Genomic DNA, 22277 nt, shown 5'->3' on the forward strand with positions numbered 1-22277 from the left:
GTTGAGTTCATGAGTCCATTTAGGCTAGACCACGATGAAAAACTTTGAAGTAATGGACGTCCGTTTCGTCCTAGTCTGGGAATTCTTAGCAGTGCGCATCGACGATCCATGAAAACAGGACCTTTCGTCTGATGAGCGAACGCTTAACCTCTACACCACTGAGCCGACCGGCATCAAACGATGTTGATGTCTAACTTCAACCAATCCAAAAAATTGAGCAACCGTCTACCATTGTCTTCAGTGAGTAATTGCTTTACAATAGACACGGTTGGACTCTACTGCTTATATCTACTTACTAGAACTCCAGGAAACATATCTTGAAGCCAGTCACTAGTGAGCACACGATGAATATTATCAGAATGAGAGTTTGTGTAAATTATAGTAATTTAATAGTCTGGCATAAATCGACTCATAAATTCAACTATTAATGTACTACATTTTCTACAAACTCCCATTCTGATACTATTGCTAATATAGTTTCGTTTCTTCACGTAATCCTTTTTGAAGCAATTGTTGAAGTCTTTTTTTTAAATGTTATGACTATTCTTGAAATAAAATATTTTTTCATCTTGAAAAAAGCTTTATTTATCAAATATACAATGTGGACAAAGTAATCCTTGTAGCCATTGGTAAGCTCCAATATGTAGAACCCATTAGATAGCCTTACAAAACAGTAAAACTCTAAAATTCGTCTGTTTGTTTCTCCATCTGAATTATCTTGAAGTAGATTACTGCCTTTCAAATGTCTCCTTAATGTATTTTTTTTTAAAAAAAATGCTAGTCGACACAAATGCCAGTCATTTATCATAGAATAAAAACCGCTATACTTTATTTCCCATCTAAAAAATATATTGAAGTCTAGACGAACGAAGTTTGCAGCTTCATAAAGAAACTTTGCCGATAATTGATGAATAGAATTTGACAAAAGGTTAAATAAAAGATATTAAAAATTAAGTGCTGCCAGGTTTTCCGTGGTGGTCTAGCTTAAATTGACACATAATCTCAACTATTAAAATTACTATAATATCCTCAAAAACCCCTTCTGACGTTAATCAACATATGCTCACTAGTGACTGACGTTCTACTGAGAAGCGAAGACCAGTGGAGTTCAACCAGGTCTGTTGTGAGATAGTAACTCATTGAAGACAATGGTGGATATGTCGCTCAATTTCGTGGATCGGTTGAAGTTAGTCATTAACACCGGTGGATGCCGGAGGCTCGGTGGTCTAAATTGGCGGCCTGTTTAAACATCTGGGCTACCTGTTCCTGTCATCTAGATATTTCAACAAGTTATCTAATTTCGTTTGTTTTAATACATCATTATGCCTATTAATCGCACAACCTATTCAGGTGCGTTTCTGAAAAGTGTAAGACCTAACGCTGTAAAGGTTACAGAAGGCCCAATCAGAGATATCGTGGTTGCTGGAAATGTGCAGCGAGAAGAATGTACATTATTTAGATGTCGATTGACTGGGTTGCTAACTTCTAACTGGCGATCACTCAATATTTATCGTCAGGAAGGACGAAGAAGTAAGAAAAGGAAACCTGTTGAAGTACTTTGTGCTGAGAATTCTATATTGTACCAAAAATATAATATTGAATAAAGCTAATAATAAATAAAAATAAAAATAAATAAAGATTAGGCGCTCGCGCGCTAGACTTGTAGGTCATTGGTTTGAATCTGGTAAGGCAGGATCGTGGATGCGCACTGTTGAGGAGTCTCACAAATGGACGAAACGGCTATCCAGTGCTCTCAAGTTTTCCATGTTGATCTATGTTCAATTGACTCATGAATTCAACCATAAAAAATTACTAAAATCTGCTTAAAACCACTTCTGATCATTTGAGAAATTCATTTTCAAGGTACGGATTCCAAGTGTTTTGTACAAATACTTCATTATAGATCATATTTTATAGCTAGAACATTTTGTTCCTTTAAAACATATAATGATATTTGTATCAAAATAGTTCATTTTGTCAAACATATTTATGTTGATAAAAGTGTTCGCAGAAAATGTCTACATACTTCACAAATTTCATCTTATTTCTTTACTTTAGAGTTGGTTAAATCAACAAATCCTTATAGCTTCATCAATATATACCGGTCGAAGTTTAAATGAATGTGTACGTCTTATTAATCGATTTGTACATTTTGGTGAAAATCTTCTAGGTGAATCTTTTACATCATTTGTAGAAATTGAACTACGTTCATTTGATCCTATATCAACAATATATCCGATGAATATAACTGATCAATTTGTATATACATCTGGTTTTGCTATTGAACGTATTGAAAAAGTTATGAATATGTGTCGTTGTTTAATACGTACAAAACATTCAGATTCTCCACGTATTGCATATTGGCAAGATATTATTACAGAAACATGGGCTGATTTACATGAATTAATTTATTCAAGAGTTAGATTATTAATATCAGCTGCTCATCGATTTATTTTTTTAACTCGTTGCTCTGTAAGTTTTATTTTGTTCCAATTCAGTTTGCACTGTTACTTGTTCTATCAAAAAAAAGGTATTTAAATGAGTTACTGTCTTGTGAATATCATCATTATCTTTGCTGATCACGTTAGATGATTTTAAAAATGATAGGAACTCTATGAAGGTTACTAGTGAGTAACTGATGTGAACCGCAAAACAAGAAGCCTTAACAAACTACGGAAGCTATTTTTTTGGATGTTATTTCATTGAATTCAAAGCTTGTAAAACTGTAACATTTACTTTTGCCCCTAGTCTATTCTACAGATCATAAGATTTCGTTTGATGTATGATTCACTGACATAGCATTTTTCTGTTCCAAAGCTATTGTAATTTAGACGTAACCTTTTGTACTCTATTTTCTACTATAATCCCCTAGTTTTGGACATAATTGTATTTATACATTAACACCGTTGGATGCCGACCAGCTCAGTGGTCTATCAGTTAAAGAGCTCTGCCTCGAGACTGGTAGGCCTTGGATTCGAATCTCACGAGTGCGGGATTGTGGATGCACACTGCTGAGGAGTCCTATAATAGGACGAAACGGCCGTCCAGTGTTTCCAGGTTTTCGATGGTGGTCTAACTTCAATTGACTCATGATCTCAACTATTAAAATTATTTCTTCATTTCGATAAGGTTGGTGATGATACTGTAAACATCATGTTACACACTAATCCTCAATGAATAATATTTGATTAAAAACAAGGAACAAAAATTATCAAAATAAGTATAGGCTAATTTCCAAGACTTTTAGAGTGTTTCATATTTGATTCAAGCAAAAACTGAATAAGTAATCCAATCCTCTAATTCTATTCCACGATCCAGAAAATAACAGAAAATATTAGTTCACATTGATCATCAATGCGTTTTAACATGATCAGATCATAAAAATAAGATCATTTCTGAAGTTAATTCACCTTTATATATTAAAACAAGGTTAGATCTAATTTCCATATAAGTGTTGCACATTATTATAATGAACGAATTCGGTCATTGAAATTTGAAGTATTATAATTGTCAACTTGAAAGTATTCGTCTTTCATCCACTAGTACACTTTTTTTTCACTAATTATAGGAAACTTTGAAACTTGTTCAAGAAAAATCTGATCAATTATCTCAATCAATTGGTAAAGATGTACAAGCTATATGTAAACAATTGTCGTTATTATGTGCATTTGAACAAGATGTTCAAGCTCTTGAACCATTAGTAAGTTATGAAATTATTCATTAATCAATATTTTGTATCACAAATTAAATGGTTCCATCCATTAATTAGTTGAACTTAAAATAGTTGTAACACCTATAATGTGTTAAAAAATTAAAAGAAATAACTATCGTCTCGGACAATATAAAGAAGCCAAAAAGAAAAACATACAGGTTGTAATAAAAAGTGATCAACAAGAATGTAAATTAAAAAAAGAGATACTAAAAACTTGCTTACTTACACATGTTACCCTTCATGGAGAAGAATAGGTTACCCATCAACACTCTACACTCAACTCTGTTCTGGACAATCCTTAACAGTCGTTTTCAAATGCTATTCATCCTTTTCATGTCTGCTTTTGATACTCAACACAGTGTGTTACTCAGTATTCTTTTTTCCTGTTTCCCTTCAGAATTCCAAGTTAGAGTTTGATCTTATCCACCTATCCATCTTCCTGATTTATTCTTCAATTGGAAGCTGGTTTTTTCTCTCTAACAGTAGGTTGTTGATGATGGCATCCGGTCAACGGACACTGAGTATCTTGATTAGACAATTGATTATAAATACTTATACCATTTCGATGAATGTTGTGGTAGTTCTTCACGTTTATGCCCCTTACAGTTCAACTGTCTCAAAGTTCGTATTGATGACTGTAACTTTGATATTGGTTGACAGTTATTTTGAGTTCCATAAGTTTTTCAACTGTAGGAATACCTTTTTACTTTGCCAATCCTCTCATTTACGTCTGAATCGAATCCTTCTTGTTCATCGATGATGCTGACCAAACACGTGTTAGCTTACACATCTTGCAGAGTTTCTCCATCAAGTCTGACTGCTTTGATGTTGTCTGTGTTGAATTTGAGGATGCTGATTCTCCCCATGTATATGTTGAGGTTCACTGATTCAGAAAATGCAGACACACTGTTTGTCTTCATCTGCATTTCTTGGTGTACATGAGATAGATGGGTTAGGTCATCGGTGAAGTCAAAATCGTCTTCTTGCATCCAACCTGTCCACTGTATTCCATGTTTTACCTCAGATGTTGTGGTCGTCATATTCCAGTCAATCACCGGCGATCGCGAGCGAGACGCGTTCGTGGATGTGCACTCCTGAGGAGCCCTACAAAAGGATGAAACGGACGTCCAGTACTTCTTGATATCTATGGTGATCTATCTTCAATTGATTGATGAATTCAACTTTAAAAAAATAATTTTATCAACTACTTTATCGTTTTGTTTTATTAAACTTTACAGATTAATTGGGTAGAAAAAGCAGCTGATTATCTTCTTCCTCTTTATTCTGGTAATTGGATTAAACGTTTAAAAAAACCACATGATATTCTACTTTCTGTTTGGTATCAACTTAAAGATAATACACATCTTCGTCGTATAAGATTAAATCACGCTATTGCATTATATCGTTGGATATCTAATTTAGATATACTATTTAATTGGATTCAACAATGTCAAAAAGAATTAGAACGTATTGAAATGGATATATGGAATATTAATCCACAATCTACTATTATCAAAAAATCGAATAACATGTAATTTTCAGATGTTTTTTTCCCCTTTTGATCTTTACTTAGCTCTATTTGTTCAAGTTATATATTATTTCAAGAAATAATGACATATTTTAAGGATGGATTAGTTGTTCATGATTAGAGGAGATTCTAGTCGATTCAGGCTAGACCACCATGGTGAACCTGAAAGCACTGGACGACCGTTTTGTCCTAGTCTGGGGATCCTCAGTAGTGCGAATCCCCCCCTACTTGATTCGAGTCCAGGACCTATTGATCTTGCACGCGAACGCCTAACCTCTAGACCATTAAGCCTGTCGGGATACAACGGTATTAATATCTTACTTCAATCAATCCACAAAATTGCGCCACCCTCCTGCATAGCCTTCAGCTTCAATTGACTCATGAACTCAACTGTTAAATTACTATGATATCCACAAAACCCCTTCTCTGATATCAATCGTTTTATCTCTATGAATTTTAATAATACGAAGTATGTCAATACTCGACCGGAGTAAATAGTTTGTAAATAAATAGAACGAACAAATAGTGGAAGAAATTTAGTGATCTAATTTATTAGGCTTTCTCTAGCCAAGATAGTGACTGAGATATTATAAACTGATTTTGAATATTAGGGTTTGGGGTTGTTAGCTCGAATTCTCATACTTTCTGTCATATGTAAGAGAAAAGAACAAACTTTATTTGTAAACAACTGAAAACCATTCGATAAGTCACTCTGATTGTTTTCATTTTGCCTACGACAAGAAGCTATCAGGTAATTCTCTTAAAGAATTAAAACATGAGATGTTATTTAAACTAATTATGTATCAAAAACAACATGGCTGTAAGATTTAAACATAGTTAAGAAGTCATGGATTGCTTTTCGCTTGTATAGGGTTAAGGTTTGTTATCCTTATCACGAAAACATCAAACTAGCTGATTCGACTTATGAATCTATTACACCCAATAGTCGTTCAAATAAGCATCAAAGATGTTTTATATTTTACTTGCAAGAGCAAATATATCAATTTAAACAGAAGTGAAGTATTGTGAAAATTTGACTGATAACAGTATTATATGTTCAGACCTATTGTAATGAAACTGTAACTTCTAGGTTCAATAGTCAATATTAATTTTTTTTCTGTATCGATAGGAACTTCTGAGGCAATTGTCTAGAGATTGAGCGCTCGCGCGTGAGACTGATAGGTCCTGGGTTCGAATATCTCGAAACGGGATCGTGAATGCACACTGCTGAGGAGTCCCACAATTGGACGAAACTGCCATCCAGTGCTTCCAGGTTTTCCATGGTTGTCTAGCTTTAACTCATTCATCATCAAAATGCCTGGAAACCGTTTTTCTTTTTTTGTTAAATATACTGAATATAAAGAGGATCTAAATCATTCTAATTCGATGATTAATCTACCTTCGTCTTTTTTCAAACGTTTTTAAATCTTTTTATTTATTATCAAATTTTAGTCTCATTTATCTTATCCAATTTGTTCATAAATTAAAGTTTCTAAAAAAGAAAAACCATCGAAAAGAAGTTTTAAACTAGAAAGGATATGAAATCACTTGTCATTTCAAGAAAGAAATTTGTATAATTAGTAGATAGGTGATAAATTTTCTCTAATTTGTTGGGTTATTGTAGATAGATGAGGGTAATTTGGTTGGTGAAATGAATCCTTATCTGTTCTTGAAATTTTTTCTTTTAACTTACTTTGAATATCATCAATACTATTTTAGTAATAATCTAAGGAATTCTAGTTATCTAGTCCACATTGTTTAAATGTTGCAAATGTATTATATCCCATTAAGAGACCTAAATAAATATAGTGACCATCAACTCTGAGATGTAAGTGCATCCAGATGACGAGTCCCAAATTGGACGAAACGCGTGTCAAACTGGATTGCACTGTGAGCCACTATCCATCTTTGTTTATTGTGAACACAGTTCAGTTCAGTCGATTACGTCTCTATCATGGACTGTAAGACGCTGGATTTTAGTCTGAAAACCAGATGATAGTGGACAGTTATTTACGCCTTTATGGAACATCTCAGAAGCCCTCATCCGTGACCGTACGAAGGGTTGATACTGACAGTGCAATATTACCATTTCATTTGCTTGAATATTATGCAATAGTTGCAAAATCTGTATGATCTGAATTCGACCATTTGTGGTTTAGATATCAAACAATACCGAAGAGTTTAATATCCTAATGTCCAACGGTTTTCAATGTTATTTCCACACGAAATTAGCGCTACCTACAAATACTTTTTGTTTTTCAACAGTTTTATATTCGTATTCAAACTGATATGTTACAAATGGTGGTCCATAATTCGGTATTTTTCAGAATCTACTTTTAACTTTATAGCTTATTTATCTCATATAATGTCCAGCATTTTTAACCAGGATAAGTAGTACAACTATATCTTACCCAACTGGTTTACAGCAAACATTGCAGTTTGCTTCAAAAATTTTAATTGGCATTACAGACTTTTGAATATGTTAATGTAGTGAACAAGAACACGGGTGGGGACAAACAAATGTGTTTGACACGAAAATTACAGACTATCTCACTAAAATCTGATGACCATACAGTAAACAGTTAATTTGCAAACTATCAATCGATTGTCTCAATCTTCACTGTTCCTTCTGTAAATATCAGTCTATAGCCTCCAATTATAATTAATGTTCTTTCATTTTCATACCGATTGCGTTTCTCTTCCGTTCTTTCCTTATTAATCTTCTAGTGAAATACATTCTCTACCTGACCGTTGACATATACTACTTATGTGGATATAAGCAACCCACATCACACTAGGTCATTCATTATCAAACGAACAGGTTATGTTTATTCTGGTTTCAAATTGTTATTAAATAACAATTATCTGCATTATTATCAAACTATAAATTGCTGAAATCTTGACTTACCAGTTTTCTTAAACAAAAAGAAAACTATGAGCTTCTCAATATTGAACCAAAGGGTAAGGCTATAATTTATGGACGACCTTGAACGAAACTTAATTGACCTTCAGAAATATTAGCCAAACAGTAAACGGTCAGCTAGAGTAAAAATATATGATACAAAACCAAAGAATTAATTTGGATACACTTCTTTTATATGGTCCAAAAACTTGCCAAGGTTAGAAAATGTTTCAAACGTTCCAAAATCCTAATGCATAACGTAGAGGAACTCATCCATATGGCTCCATAATAGTTGGTCTCTGAAGCCATGATAAGGTCACAAAAACCCTCTCAGCCTTTACCATATAGCTTCATTATTGTTTGTGTTTACTCCAGTTGTGTAGGTTTATCAATTTTATGATGGATATGTCCCTACAGTACTCATATCACTGAACAGCCAAAGTTTCAGTAACATCTGCGAATAATGCAGTCAATGTTACTGATGCTTTTATTATACAGTTCGCGGCAATTATTGTAATATGCCTTAGTCTTAATCTGGATTGAGTGATAAAGGTTCCTATTCTAGCAAACGTCTTTTTTCAACATATATTACACCCAAGAACAGCCTCACAGTAGTCTGTACAGCAATTACAAATACGGGAACTTCTTAGTAGTCTCATTTGTTGTAGCCGCTTAGTTATCATGTGTTCTCTAAAATCCTCTGAGAACCGATCGCACATGAGCATCAGATACTGAAATTGGAGCTATGACCTTGAAATCCCTCAAAAGCTTCTGATTGGCTTGTCCATAAATTATAGTCTCGCCAACCAAAGATTTTCTGTCAACAACTACTGAAACAGTAACCCGACTTAACCGTGATTATTATCTGAATTTATTTTTCTTTACTTAAAATTTACACTTGAAACATAATCACTAACTTTATTCGTTATGTTGGTGCTTAATTATAGAAAAGAAATGAACTATTTTCCCATCTTACGTACTTACTTACGCCTGTTATTTCTCCTGGAGCTGATTTGTCCTCTCCAATAAAACGCTATCGCTGATAGTATCCGTCCAGTGAATGTTGAGTATTTTGCGTAAATAACTGTTTATAAATACTTGTACCTTCTTGACGATGGATTTAGTAGTTCTCCACGCTTCAGCTCCGTACAATAGGACTGTCTCAACGTTCGTATTGAAGATTCTGGCTTTGAAATTCATTGAGAGTTGTTTTGAGTTCTATATGTTCTTCAATTGTAAGAGTGCTGTCCTTGCTTCGCCAATCCTCGCCTTTACCAGAAAAAAAAGTAACTTTTCCATCTGCAAAAGGTTAAGTTGTAAATTTCACATTCATTTGTATAATTAAAAAAAAAGCTAATATCAGTACATTGACAACTTCAGACATACTGTTTACTGAAAGATGGAATTGTTAAGCTTCTCAATATACATCAATTGGGTTTTCAAGTTGTACTGTATAAATCAGGCATAATGAAGATGAAAGACTCTGAACATTTTCAAACTAAGATCGTCTTTCTTTTTATTTTTCATTAGTTGCAAAGTTCGATTTTGTTGCTGAGTTTTCTCGTCTGTGAATTTACAAAGTTTAGCGCTAACTACCATGGTGATTTACCAGTATTTTCACTTTTAATGATCTGAACTTCGTAAAATATTATCCTTTTTATATTTTAGCACAACTGAAAATATAAAATTTGCCATTGGTCAAACACTTCAATTGCGAGCTGAACTAAATGCTAGAGATGATAAAGTCAAATCATGCTTAGAAGAAGGTAAAAGATTGAAAGCTTCATTCAAACAACATTTGATGCAATATGATAAGTCAAAATATGAAAAGTGCCATCAACCATATGAAATGTCTCAGTTATATTTGAAAACAGAAATGGAAAGACAACATGTAACCAATAATTCAGCTGATGAAATAGAAATTTGCAAGATCAGTGAACAGCGAAAAAATTCCCCAAAAAATACTTTGCAAAATTTGAATGTTACTGAACAACATACTCGAACTGGAGTAATTAGATCAATTTCCTCTGATCCTTACCTTGAATCTGTAAGTGCAAATTATAGTCAGAAGTCAGGTTCATCATCTTCAGCATTAAATCAACTGAATTTACAAAATGATAGTCAAATGAATGATGAAGAAAATCAAATAATAACAGATCTTCAATTACGTATGAAACGATTAGTAACATCATGGTATAATTTACATATGAAATGGCATCAAATTAATGAACGATTAGAATTACAACTTAGTATTAATGAATTTGAAAGGTTAGTTTAATTGATAACTGATAACTACAAAATCACTTTTGTCAGGTCTGTAAAACATTCCACATGAAATACTTTTGAATTTGAACTTAGTCATTCATTTAAACAGATAACTTTCAAAGGGTTTCTACTAACTGGTGTATGTTGTCACAACTAATCTGTCTATCACTGCTGTAATCATTTTGAATAAAGTGTCTGGTTAATATTTATGATTCGACCTTTCTTATAAAAAAATATTTTCAGTGTTTTAACTTTTTAGCTTCTATGATTCAGCTATCAAATTCTATGTATGTCAAGATGCTAATGAAGAGACCTGGAAGGAGTTTACACTTGTTTTCGTATATCATTGGGGTCCTCCTTATTATTCACGCATAATTAGTTCATTAACCAGAGTTTCATATTTCCTAACGATTCGGTTATAAATGTAATCGGTCCAATTGTAATGCTTTTAAAGTGACAGAAGTTTAACTTTATACTTAGAATATTTCAGATCTATCGAGACCAATGACTTCTAAGTACTAATGTTGCCGAATTATGTGATCATAATCAATCAAATGATGAATCGTTGAAAAAAATTAATTTACAGAACTGATAAATAAGCGTTAGATGGTGAAGAGGGTTAAATCAGTTAAACTGATTCGTGGATTCAATCTATCAAAAGTCAGCTTATAGTCCAAGTGGCCTAAATGTATTCATCTAACTCTCAAAGTTGAACTATTTTGTTCCGTTTTATGGTGTGAATTATATATTTTTTATTTAGTTGCTTCCTTTCCTGTCGAATAAACCAATTTCTTTCTATTGTGGTACTTCTCAGCAGTGCTCATCTACGATCCCGCCTCACGAGATTCGAACCCAGAACCTTTCAGTCTCGCCGTCCAGTGCTTCCAGGTTTTCCGTGGTGGTTTAGCTTTATTTGACTCATGATCTCAACTATTGAAATTACTATAATATCCACAAAACTCCTTCGCTTCTTTTCCTAACTACCCATCCAATAGTCATAGAAAGAATCAGTGTAGTTGTTTAATCTATTTACGAATTACGATAATTCTGTAATCACTTGTGTAATATCTATGTACATGAATCTTTTTATTTTTATTATCAAGTGTCGCAGATTCTTTGGAACATTGGTTGATACTTCATTCACCAGAAGTAGAATGTTTAGATATGGGTGATTCTATCAAAGAAACACAAATATTAATTGATCGATTAAATGTTCTGGAACGGAATACTTTGCCACAAATCAATAGATATGAAAAAGTTAAACAACTTACGAAGGTTTGTTTAGATGTTATATGTAAAACGTTTCATATTCATTAGTTATTCAGAAATAATGATATAATTCTTTAGAAGTTAATACTGATGAAATAAATACAAGAATATAAAAACCATCTGTATCCAGTAATTACTTAACTTCACTCTTTGACTTAGCTGTAGATTGTTAAGATGATTTACATAGATTATAAGCCCAACCATTTACCTCTATGTTATCAGCAATACATCCTTTGAGTATTAAATTATGTAAAGGAATTGTTTCTGTCCATTTAGAGAGTGGTATGAAATGAAGCTTAGCAAAGCTTCTGTCAATGTCTTACTTACTTACTTATACCTGTTACCCCCGATGGAGCATAGTCCGCCAACCATCATTCTCCAACCCAATCTGTCCTCGCCGTTCCTTTCAAGATCTATTCAATTTTGTTCATTCTTCTCATGTCTGTCTCCACTTCTCGAAGTGATGTGTTCTTTGGTCTTCCTCTTCTCATTTAAACTTGAGAATTCCATGTGAGGGTTTTGTCTTGCGACGCCGTTGGGTGATTTCCTCAATGTGTGTCCTATTCCCTTCCAGCGCTTCTTCCTGATTTCTTCCTCCGCTGAAATCTGGTTGATTCTCTCGTACAGTAGAATGTTGCTGATAGTGTCTGCCCAACGGATCAGAAGTATCTTGCGTAGACATCTGTTTAGTTCAAAGTGCTTTAACTTACTGATTATGGAAATGGATGTTTTTTTCTCTATTGCAAATCAACATTAGACTTATTACATTCACTTATTAATAGCTAAAGTCAAAAACACTTGGAAATATGAGTTTGAGTAATATCATACGACAAGTGCAATATGAAGCCTATTATAAAAGTAAAGATTAGAGTAAAACTTGCGAAGTGTTCAAATAACTACTGTATGTTTTGAAACATTTTTAGAAGTATCATTCAGCGGTAAATTTCTGTTAGAATGCATAAAATCTTGAGTTTGTTTGAATCTTTAACTACGATAAAATGAGGTTAGTGATAACTCACTAGGGTTGGGATGAGATGAGCTGCTAAAAATTAAATTAAGAAGTGGGTGGTGTATTTATTGGAAAGTAAACAAGCTGAAATATAATGTTCGACATTTCATTATCATAATAATCTATGACTTGTATAGTAAGGGGTCAGTCACTGTGGATATTCAGCTTGGTGATGGGCGAGGGAAATCATCTAGTCAGTATTGCTTATGTGACATAATGACCATTAGAACACATTACTTATACTAGTATAGGGTTAATATTCCAAAACACGATATTGTTAGTGAACTATATGGACAATTCTTCTAGTGATATTATTACTCTTGGATCCATAAATGTTTGTAACTTTGGATTTTTGATTGACGAAATTGAGATATTTTCGACTAGGTAAGTGAACTTATGATGTAATACATTGGATAATATTCAAATGGTGTATAAGCAGTAATTCAATGTTATCTTAGTCATTTCCATAGTGTTTAATGAAATATGATATATATATATATATATATATATATATATATATATATATATATACCTTCTTAACTTATTTTAGTTCGAACTCGCTGAGATCAAAGAAAATATGCTTAATGTGCCGATAAGCTGTGTAAATATTGTTCACAATCAAGATACAGAAAATATACAAACATTATTAAAGTATTATGAATTGAATGAAAAAGATGTATCAAATGATTTGGATGATTGTAAGAAGGATGTCGACACGTCACAAGAGAATTTAAAGGATACTACTGATTCAACTGAAGTTAGTCGACAGGTGGAAGAAAGTTCACAACATTCATTCGGTAGTTTAATATAACACTCATACTTTTGATGTATTAAAATTTATTCATAATTTATGAAAAAGTATTTTAACTAGACTGTTATATCCCCTGGTGAATTATGAATGGTAACTCTGAGGACTAGTTATGGACCAATGTAATATGTATATTTCCTATTGTATAATTGTTGTATCATTAGCTTTATTTTGACCTTTGACCTATTATTATACGATTCTTGAGTTATCATCTGTCTATCGATTACTTTTCCTCTATTCATAACCAGATTCGGTCAATTATTGAAACATTTGAAACCGTTTGATCAGTTGATGATATGTTCAAAGGAAAAAACAATAAGAAAATCAAGATTTTCAGTTCAGTTCGAGATATGTTGTCACATCTAGTAACATCGTTGCATACATGTTTTTACACACCTTACTCATCTACTTAAACTCGACTTTCTTGATGATGATTATAATATGAAACTTTGTTTATAATCTAGTTAGTATACTTAGAATACTTGAAAAATATTATTTCACTTAGTATACTTTACTAAAAGATGGATCAAGGATGTTGTTTGATGATATGAAACAATTTTATGACTTATGCATCATATTTGTTCTAGATGAAAAAGTTTCACAAATTAAATAACTATGATAATTGAGTGATAGATCTAATCATAAAATATATCTCTTTCCATATCGAAATACAATATATGATATCACAAGCACCCAAATGCCCTGGTATGGCCGAGAGTGGGGAGAGTCAGCTCTCCCTCTCGAAACACTCTCACATGGCCACGCGTATATGGCCTCTGTCAGGGAAGTCCTACTCACTGCCTTCTCGTAACCAGAGTGTTGTTTACGAAATTGAGAGGACGAAAAGCGAATGTCCGGCGCTTCAACCGGGTCGGTGGACACGGAGGGTCCACCTAGGGGAGTTGGAACACCCTGATACAAAACCAATGGTGCACATAGGATCCAGTATCCTGATGGAACAAATGACGTATGAATCAATCGTTGTTCACCGTCTTCCATGAGACTGAAACTCTTTACCATGCTTCACTGCCTTGGGAATCAGACATTTAAGTCAAATTCTTTGGTTAGTGCCCACTGAGAAAACCAGTTGCTTTGGTTTGGGCACCCGTTCAGTATCACAGCCTTCACATAAATCAAATGAGATTTGTGTGGCGCATATATATCTGGCGCCTTCTTTTACTAATATGTATGTGTTTAAATAAATATTGTGATGTCATCGTTAAGACAATACTTATCCACCTTATTATCAAGTCAGTAATCGCTCAATGTTCACTATAATTGTTAAAATTCTCTCAGTTAGTAATATGTTTTCAATCGAATAAACGTACTTTCTCTACTATTGATATGTGGAATAGACCAGTGATTACTAAATTTTATAGGTATCCAATTTATAAGGTACGGTATGATTACTAAATGAATTTCATGTATAACGTTCTGTGAACTGTCATTAGGGTGTTCCAATGACTTCCATCATTCTTCTAAACTTTGTTTCTAGATTCTATAAGTGATTATTTAATGAGAAAACATGAATGGATTAATCATAATTGTAAATCACGAGATCGTTCATGGTATGAATTATATATGGTCTTAAATACATCAGTGAAACAACTGTTAGCCTATAAAAATAAATCTGATTACGATGAAGATAAGTAAGTTGAAATGTTTATGCTGAAATGTACAATGTTTGATCTATGATTAATAACTTTGATATGATTAGTATTTTGTTTCTCAAATCAGTAGTATTGAATGAAACACTCCCTTGTACTATTGATAGCAGTTTTTTCTACTCAGAAGCTCCTATTGGTGAGTTGTTCAAATAATGTTTTTCTACGTTCAGGAAAACCTGCACAATTTTGGCTGTTTCTGAATGTTACTACTTAAACTACGTTAAAGTAGTGTAAAAAATAGAAAGAAAATATTATAATTGCTACAGATCACAAGTCAAGGGTAAATGATTAGTAAACTTCGGGATAAGGTACACGTTGGCAGTATTATGGAAATTGGGAATATACGGTTATCTTACACAAAATTCTGTTTTTATTGGACGCCTAGTTACTTACGCCTGTTACCCTCAATGAAGTATTCTGCTCTTGCTTTGCTGATCCGCGTCTTCACATCTGCATCAGATCCTCTATGTTCATCAATGATGCTGCCCAGATGTCTAAAATTTTTCATAACTTTCAAAGCTTCTTCGTCAAGTAGGATTTCATTGATACATGCTTGCAAGCATTTTTAACCTGCATTCAATCAAGAGCTACCTAGTAAAACAATATGTTACAAATTTACAGAAAAAACGGAATATAGCTAACAGGTTAGCTTTACTTGTACGTAATCTTCGTTATTGTCAGTTCCAGTACAACTCAAAACTAAAGACAATTAAATAACCAATTCCCTCTATTATGAGATTGTTTATCTTGAGATAAAACTATGAAAAGTTTAAGATGACACCATTTTGTTCGACAATGCACGAATTTACAGTTTAATCCATCATGGGAATTCCGTATGTTATTGACTATCTTCTCAGGCACGCAGCAGTGTCGAACAAGCCTTCACAATATTGTCCTGTCCACGCTTTCAAGTGCTTTATCGCAGTCAATGAAGTTGATGTAGAGTGATGAATTCCATTAAAGTGATTGTTCCACAATGATCCGTAGAGTTTTAATTTGATCTGTACACGATCTATCCTTACGAAATCCAGCTTTTTGATCTCGAAGTTGGACGTCTACGTAATCCTTCATCCTGTTTAACAATACTCTGTTAAAGACTTTTCCTGGTATTGAGAGGAGACTGATGCCTCTGAAATTCTCACACCTGCTGAGATCGTCTTTCTTTTGAATATTGATCAGGTGTCCTTTTTAATTATCGTTGATCCCTTTCCAGTTGCTCTCCATGGTGGTTCCCTCTTCATTGAGTATATCATCAAATGCCTGGAACCTGTTGTTGAGGGCTATCTTGAATTTGTTGAGTCTGTCAGTATCCCGAAGAAAAGCCGTATTAAACTTCTGTGGTGTTGTCTGCCCCGTTGTCCAGTGCTTCTTAAGTTTTAATTTCATCTTGGCGACCAACAAATGATGATCTGATGCTATGTCAGCTCCTCTCCTGGTTCTCACACCCTCCATAGTCCACTGAACTTTTTGTTGACGCAGATATGGTCGATTTGGTTCTGTGTAGTGTTGTCCGGTGAAAATCATATGGTTTGGTGAATGCGTTTGTGTGGGAAAATAGTGCCGCCAATGACACGTTTATTGAAGGCACATAGGTTTGCGAATCTCCCACCATTTTCTTTCCTTTATCCCAGTCCATGTCGTCCCATGACGTCTTCGTATTTGGTGTTGTGCAATCCAACCTTGGCATTTAAATCCTCATCAGAATAGTCAGGTCCTTTGTTGGGCACTTCTCGACGCTTGATTGCAGCCTATCGTAGAATTGGTGTTTAACGTCTTCATCGTAGTCGTTGGTAGGCGCATAGCATCGGATGATGTTCATTGTAATGCCCTCTTTCTTTGTTTTGAAGGAGGCTCTGATGATCCTGGGTCATGGGATTCCCATCCTATAAATGCATTTTGTGCTTGTTTGAACAGCATCAATGCAACTCTTTTTGTATGTGGAGCATTTTCTTCTTCATGACCGGAGTATAACAGAAGCTCCCCTGGAGATTGTCGTTGTTGTCTAACATACGTCCAATATGTTTCACTGATTCCAAGCACCTCCAGGTTGTATCTCCCCATTTCTACAGGAATTCGGATGACTCTCTCGGTCTCTCACATTGTACGAACATTCCATGTACCTAGATAAATGATTTCTCTGGTTGTCAGAATGAGGCATCGGCCTCGTGACTTCCAATGGAACTCGACTTTCACCAAGCAGCGTCACAACTCTTCTAAATGAAGACCTTTTCGCTAATGTAATGAGAAGACGAAGATTATCAGAACTTTGTGATATATTAGCGCAATACATTTCGAACAATCTGATCACACATATACTTGTTAAGAACATTTATATGTAAAAATAAAAGGTCAACTAGACTGGAAATAGGGGTAAGAATAGACAAGGATAATAATGATGAAATAATGTGAAAACAATTTGACACCTAATCACTCTGGATAATAAGCATATATTACCAGGGTAGGTTTAAAGAGAGCACAAACTGTTTTTGAATACACAAAGGGGGTTTGAATTTTCGTATGGCTAAGGCTTCAATAAACCTCAGTATACGCCCTTTTACACTTTTAAACAGCACAACAAAAGCCGAGTTTAGATCGATCTTATGACCTGTTTCGATTATATGTTTAGCAATAGAGGATGATGGATGTTTATCATCTACTCTTATTGGGTCATTCGACTGTATTTGTTTTTGCAACCATTTTGATACATGTTCACCCACCCTAATTTTCAGATCACGATTGCTCCTACCTATGTATGTGTGACCACACACACATTTAAATTGGTAAACGCAGTGGGATGTAACACAATCGTTTTCAGGTCGTCTAGGTTTTGAATGAAGCATGGACCTCGTTCTTTCCTTGATTATGACTTTCGTAGCACAATACGTTTTGTTGATAAGCCTTTGTTTCAATAAAAGGCTATTTGAATCACCTCTAAATGGTAAGGTGATGTAGACAGGCTTTTTCTCTACGAAGGTTACAGTAGGTCTCGCTGTGCCCTGAACTTTCCATCTATTGATAAATTTAGGTGGATAGCCATTCCCGATTAATGTCTTGGTTAACAACTTAACATCGTCATCAATAGCGTCATTTGTGCAAATACGACGAAGCCTGTTAAAAAGACACTTTACCAAACCACATTCGTATTGTACAGGGCAATAACTTTAGTAACTAAAATATTGACCCGTCCACGTCAGTTTTCGAAAAATGGATCTTTTCAAAACCTTTTCAACTTCCAACGCAGAATTAAAATGGTTTGAATGATATTACTGGTAAGCGTTTTTTTAGCGAGTTAGCTTTCTACGGGATGGAGTCGCCAACTCCATGCCCAACCCTCCCTCTTTATCCGGCAACCTTATAGGGGCTCCAGAAGGAGTTATTGAATGCCTAGTTCTTAAAAATTCAATAGAGACCTTGTCAGAAATCCATTACCATTTTTCATTTCAAAAATTGTACGTTTTTCCAATGATCTGACTATTGATGACAACTTCATTGAACAGTCACCAATGATAAATGGAACATAATAATACACATGTAAACTTAATTCTTTAATTGTGTTAAATCTACATTAGTTCTTCAGTTTGTCATTACAGTTATTTGAAGAAATAATTTCCTTCTCAGATTGTAAGAACGTCTTATCATTTTATTTTTTGTTTAAGTCCTCTATCCAATACATTTCGTGGAGAGATTGGATTACTGGTTGGACAGAATCTAATAACTGCCAATGAAACAAAGGATTATACAAAACGAGCAAACACGTTTCGTATTACATCAACTGCTACCGGAGCTCGATATCTATTTCAAGTTCGTGATTATTGTCTTTCATTATGTTCAATAATCTGAATATTATAAATCTATACGAAATAGAACATTCAATTAAAGTTTATCAGTATTTCATTTTAGATAATAAGAATTAAATCTATCCCTCAATAAGTCATTAAGTATACAAGTTGAGCCATTACATATTTGTTTTCATTAATTCTTTATCAGTACTTTATACAAAAATGAAATGCAAAATCAATATCAAACAATAGGTGGTAGATCCAATGCCCTGGTGCAGCGATGAGTGTGGAGAGTCAGCTCTCTCTCTCTCCAAATGCCGTCACATGTCAACATGTATACAGCGGTTGTCAGTGAAATCCTACTCACTGCTTTCTCGCGGCATTGATGTGGTCTGCGAAATTGAGAGAATGAAAAGTGAATATCTGATGCTGCAACTGGATTAGAAAGTTAGAAAACCCTGATTCCAAACCAGTGGTGTATTTTTTCTCCAGGTTCCTGAGGGAACAAATGGCGTATGAACCAATCATTGGTAACAGGCTACCATGGGACTACATCTCCTAACGTTGTTCTACTATCTTGTGGATCAGACCTTAAAGTCGAAAACTCCAGGTGTCCCCCCTTATGAAAACCACCTGCTTCGATTAGAGTACCCGGGCAGTATCACAGCCCTTGTGCAAATCAAGTGACTTGTTCGGTGCATATGTATTCATTCCCCCTTTTTACCAATATTTTTGTGTTTGAATAAATGAATAAGTAAAGATCAATTTAGCAATACATTTCAAGATTTACTATAAAGTTAGCAATCAGTTAATAACTCAAACTTTAAACCAAAATTAAATTATATAATCGGCTTATCACAGCTAGTTAGTTAAGTAAGAATATGAACAGGAATTAAGTAAATCTAAAGTTAGTCATTTAATCATAAATGTTTAGTGTTGGTTTTAAAACTACTAATAAGTAACTCAAAGGAAATGCACAGAAATTCAAATGATTTGGCAATTAAGGCAGTTTATGCAGAAACACAATGAGGAATTCAGTTGAACAAAACTGACAAAAAACTAAAAATACATTTTAAGAAATGTAAGCGTACTCAAATTGAAGACCGGGATAATTGAAGAGTTTGTATGAAGGTTTTCTGCCCACAACATCTTGTTTATTGATACGTACTCCTTTGGCTTTCACGGTATAGTAATAACGCTTTCAAGTAGAGCTTTCTTAGACGTAAATTCGGTTGAACTGTCAATATTTCGCTTACTTTTACCTGGTTTTGAAATTTCATACGGTTGTATTAAATAACAGTGTAAAACATTTACAGAATAAGAAATTTTGCGTTTACCTATGATCTACAGTAAAACGACGACACAGTGAACAATTACGTGATTCTTATTGATTGGTCAATGTGTCATTCTTCAGTTCCTTTCATTTGAGCTCTGTTTTAAGTTGAACATAATGTCTACTTACAAATTGACCGAATTCATTTATTCTCATTGTTTCTTGTTTAAGGCTCAAACCAGTGAAATTATGAGAAAGTGGCTTAATCTAATACAAAATATCAACCGACAAACAAGATCAACATTAGGTCCAACTATTATCACTTTATCTAGACCATCTGAAGAATTCCAGAATCCTTTAGTCATTATAGATATGCAAGAAACATTCAGTACATCGAAAAAATTAACTTTAACACAAATTCTCAAATCAAAAACAACTAATCAAATATCATGTATACGAAGACATAGTTCAACTCAGGAGAATGATTTTACAAATAATCTATTAGAGAATATAGAATCACCACAATGTCGAATGAAACGATTTCCTTCAGTACGTACAATGAGAGTATTTTCACCAAGACAAATGGTACGTTGGTTAACATTTAAATATTCATCGTTTTCACCTAACTCATCTAGTACAAGTCATCAAACGCCTAAATTGATTAGAAGTAATACATCACATAATATGAAATCTGAACAATCTAATCAATCAACTCCATTACTACGTAAAAGTTTAACTTATAGTTCATTACATAAAATTAGTCGATTTTCCATGACATCAAAAAGTTTGAAAGATACATGAAATGGATATCATATTGAATGAATGTGTAAAATACATATCGACTGTAACATTTAATTATCGTGAATAATGTTCCGAATACAGATCATTGTGAATGTCGTTTATAAGGAGGTATCAGCATGTATTTAATAATAAACAGAAGACTTCATTGGGTCTCTTCATGTATGTTAGTCTATGTATTCCAATGATGAACAATGAATAAATGATATATTTACATTTTAATAAAAATTATTTCAAATGTATATGAGTAAATCAGTAGTATGTAACATTTTGAAATGGTATAAACGAGTCAAAAAGCGCAACATATTGATTGAAAAGTACGAGACAGCGAATTTCGTGAACATACTTTTAACCATAACTACCTCCCTGTGCCGGGAGTGAGTAATTTTCGAGCCTGCTGCCGTCCTTGGATGGGGTAGCCATTACTCAAGCCTCAGAAAGCTTGAAACCCACTGTTCCGTGTCAGAATACTAATACAAGACCACCAAGATCATTTTTACCGCATTTGCGAAATTTTCATTTTTCCGACTTTCCAGACCCTGAGGAGTTAGGCGTAGTATCCCTATATAACATGGCGAGTAAAAGCAGGTGTAAAGAGTAACATTAAAATTTCAAAGTGCATGTACATGTTATACATCATTGAATAGCATTTCATAAGATAAGTAACAAAAAGAAAACCCAATTGAAAAATATTAATCCGTTCAAAAGTTATGAAGGAAAATGTGACACGGAAAATTCCCATAGAATGGTGCGTAAGACAAAATTCTATAGAAAAGCCCGAGACAGCGAATTTCGTGAACACACTTTTCCGCATAACTACCTCCCCGTGCCGGGAGTGGGTAATTTTCGCGCCTGCTGCCGTACTTGGATGAGGTAGCCATTTCTCAGGCTCCTTCTCCGGAATCGAACTCTGATTCCCTGTTACCCGTTATCATCATGGTAGGCAAATCACCTACAAACAAATTGATAAGGCAGACATTTGAAAGATCCGTCATCATCCGTCATCCGATCATTACTTTTGAACGGCTCGGCCGATTTGGTTCATTCTTTTTTATTTAATTTATCTTTCAAATATATATCTCATAATTCACAGCATATTTTTTACTCATGAACATTGCTTTATTCAACAAATTCTGTGAGACGATTTCATCGTCGTTCAATATGAAATTGTAACTTCTGAGCAAAGCCACATCCACTCTATCTGACCACCATTCGTACCCGTGACTGTTAAAAGGTGTCCATATTAAAATAAATAATTATTTTCCCA

The 22277-nt window shown here is 34.0% G+C and overlaps 1 protein-coding gene across 1 annotated transcript in view; it reads left to right on the top strand.

Annotated features, from left to right (window-relative positions):
• Smp_123730 (putative beta chain spectrin) overlaps nt 1-21013 on the top strand; it is a gene marked incomplete at both ends in the record, with an annotated part of 49976 nt that extends 28963 nt beyond the window's left edge. The window contains 9 exons of the mRNA XM_018797008.1: nt 2059-2472; nt 3569-3700; nt 4951-5243; nt 9811-10410; nt 11511-11682; nt 13236-13482; nt 14989-15142; nt 18817-18961; nt 20444-21013. Coding sequence (XP_018652093.1) covers nt 2059-2472; nt 3569-3700; nt 4951-5243; nt 9811-10410; nt 11511-11682; nt 13236-13482; nt 14989-15142; nt 18817-18961; nt 20444-21013 — 2727 coding nt within the window. The remainder of the gene's footprint in view (nt 1-2058; nt 2473-3568; nt 3701-4950; nt 5244-9810; nt 10411-11510; nt 11683-13235; nt 13483-14988; nt 15143-18816; nt 18962-20443) is intronic.
• Between the last annotated feature and the right edge of the window lie 1264 nt (nt 21014-22277).

This window comes from Schistosoma mansoni, chromosome 4, assembly GCF_000237925.1.
Source record: "Schistosoma mansoni strain Puerto Rico chromosome 4, complete genome".
NCBI lineage: Eukaryota > Metazoa > Platyhelminthes > Trematoda > Strigeidida > Schistosomatidae > Schistosoma > Schistosoma mansoni.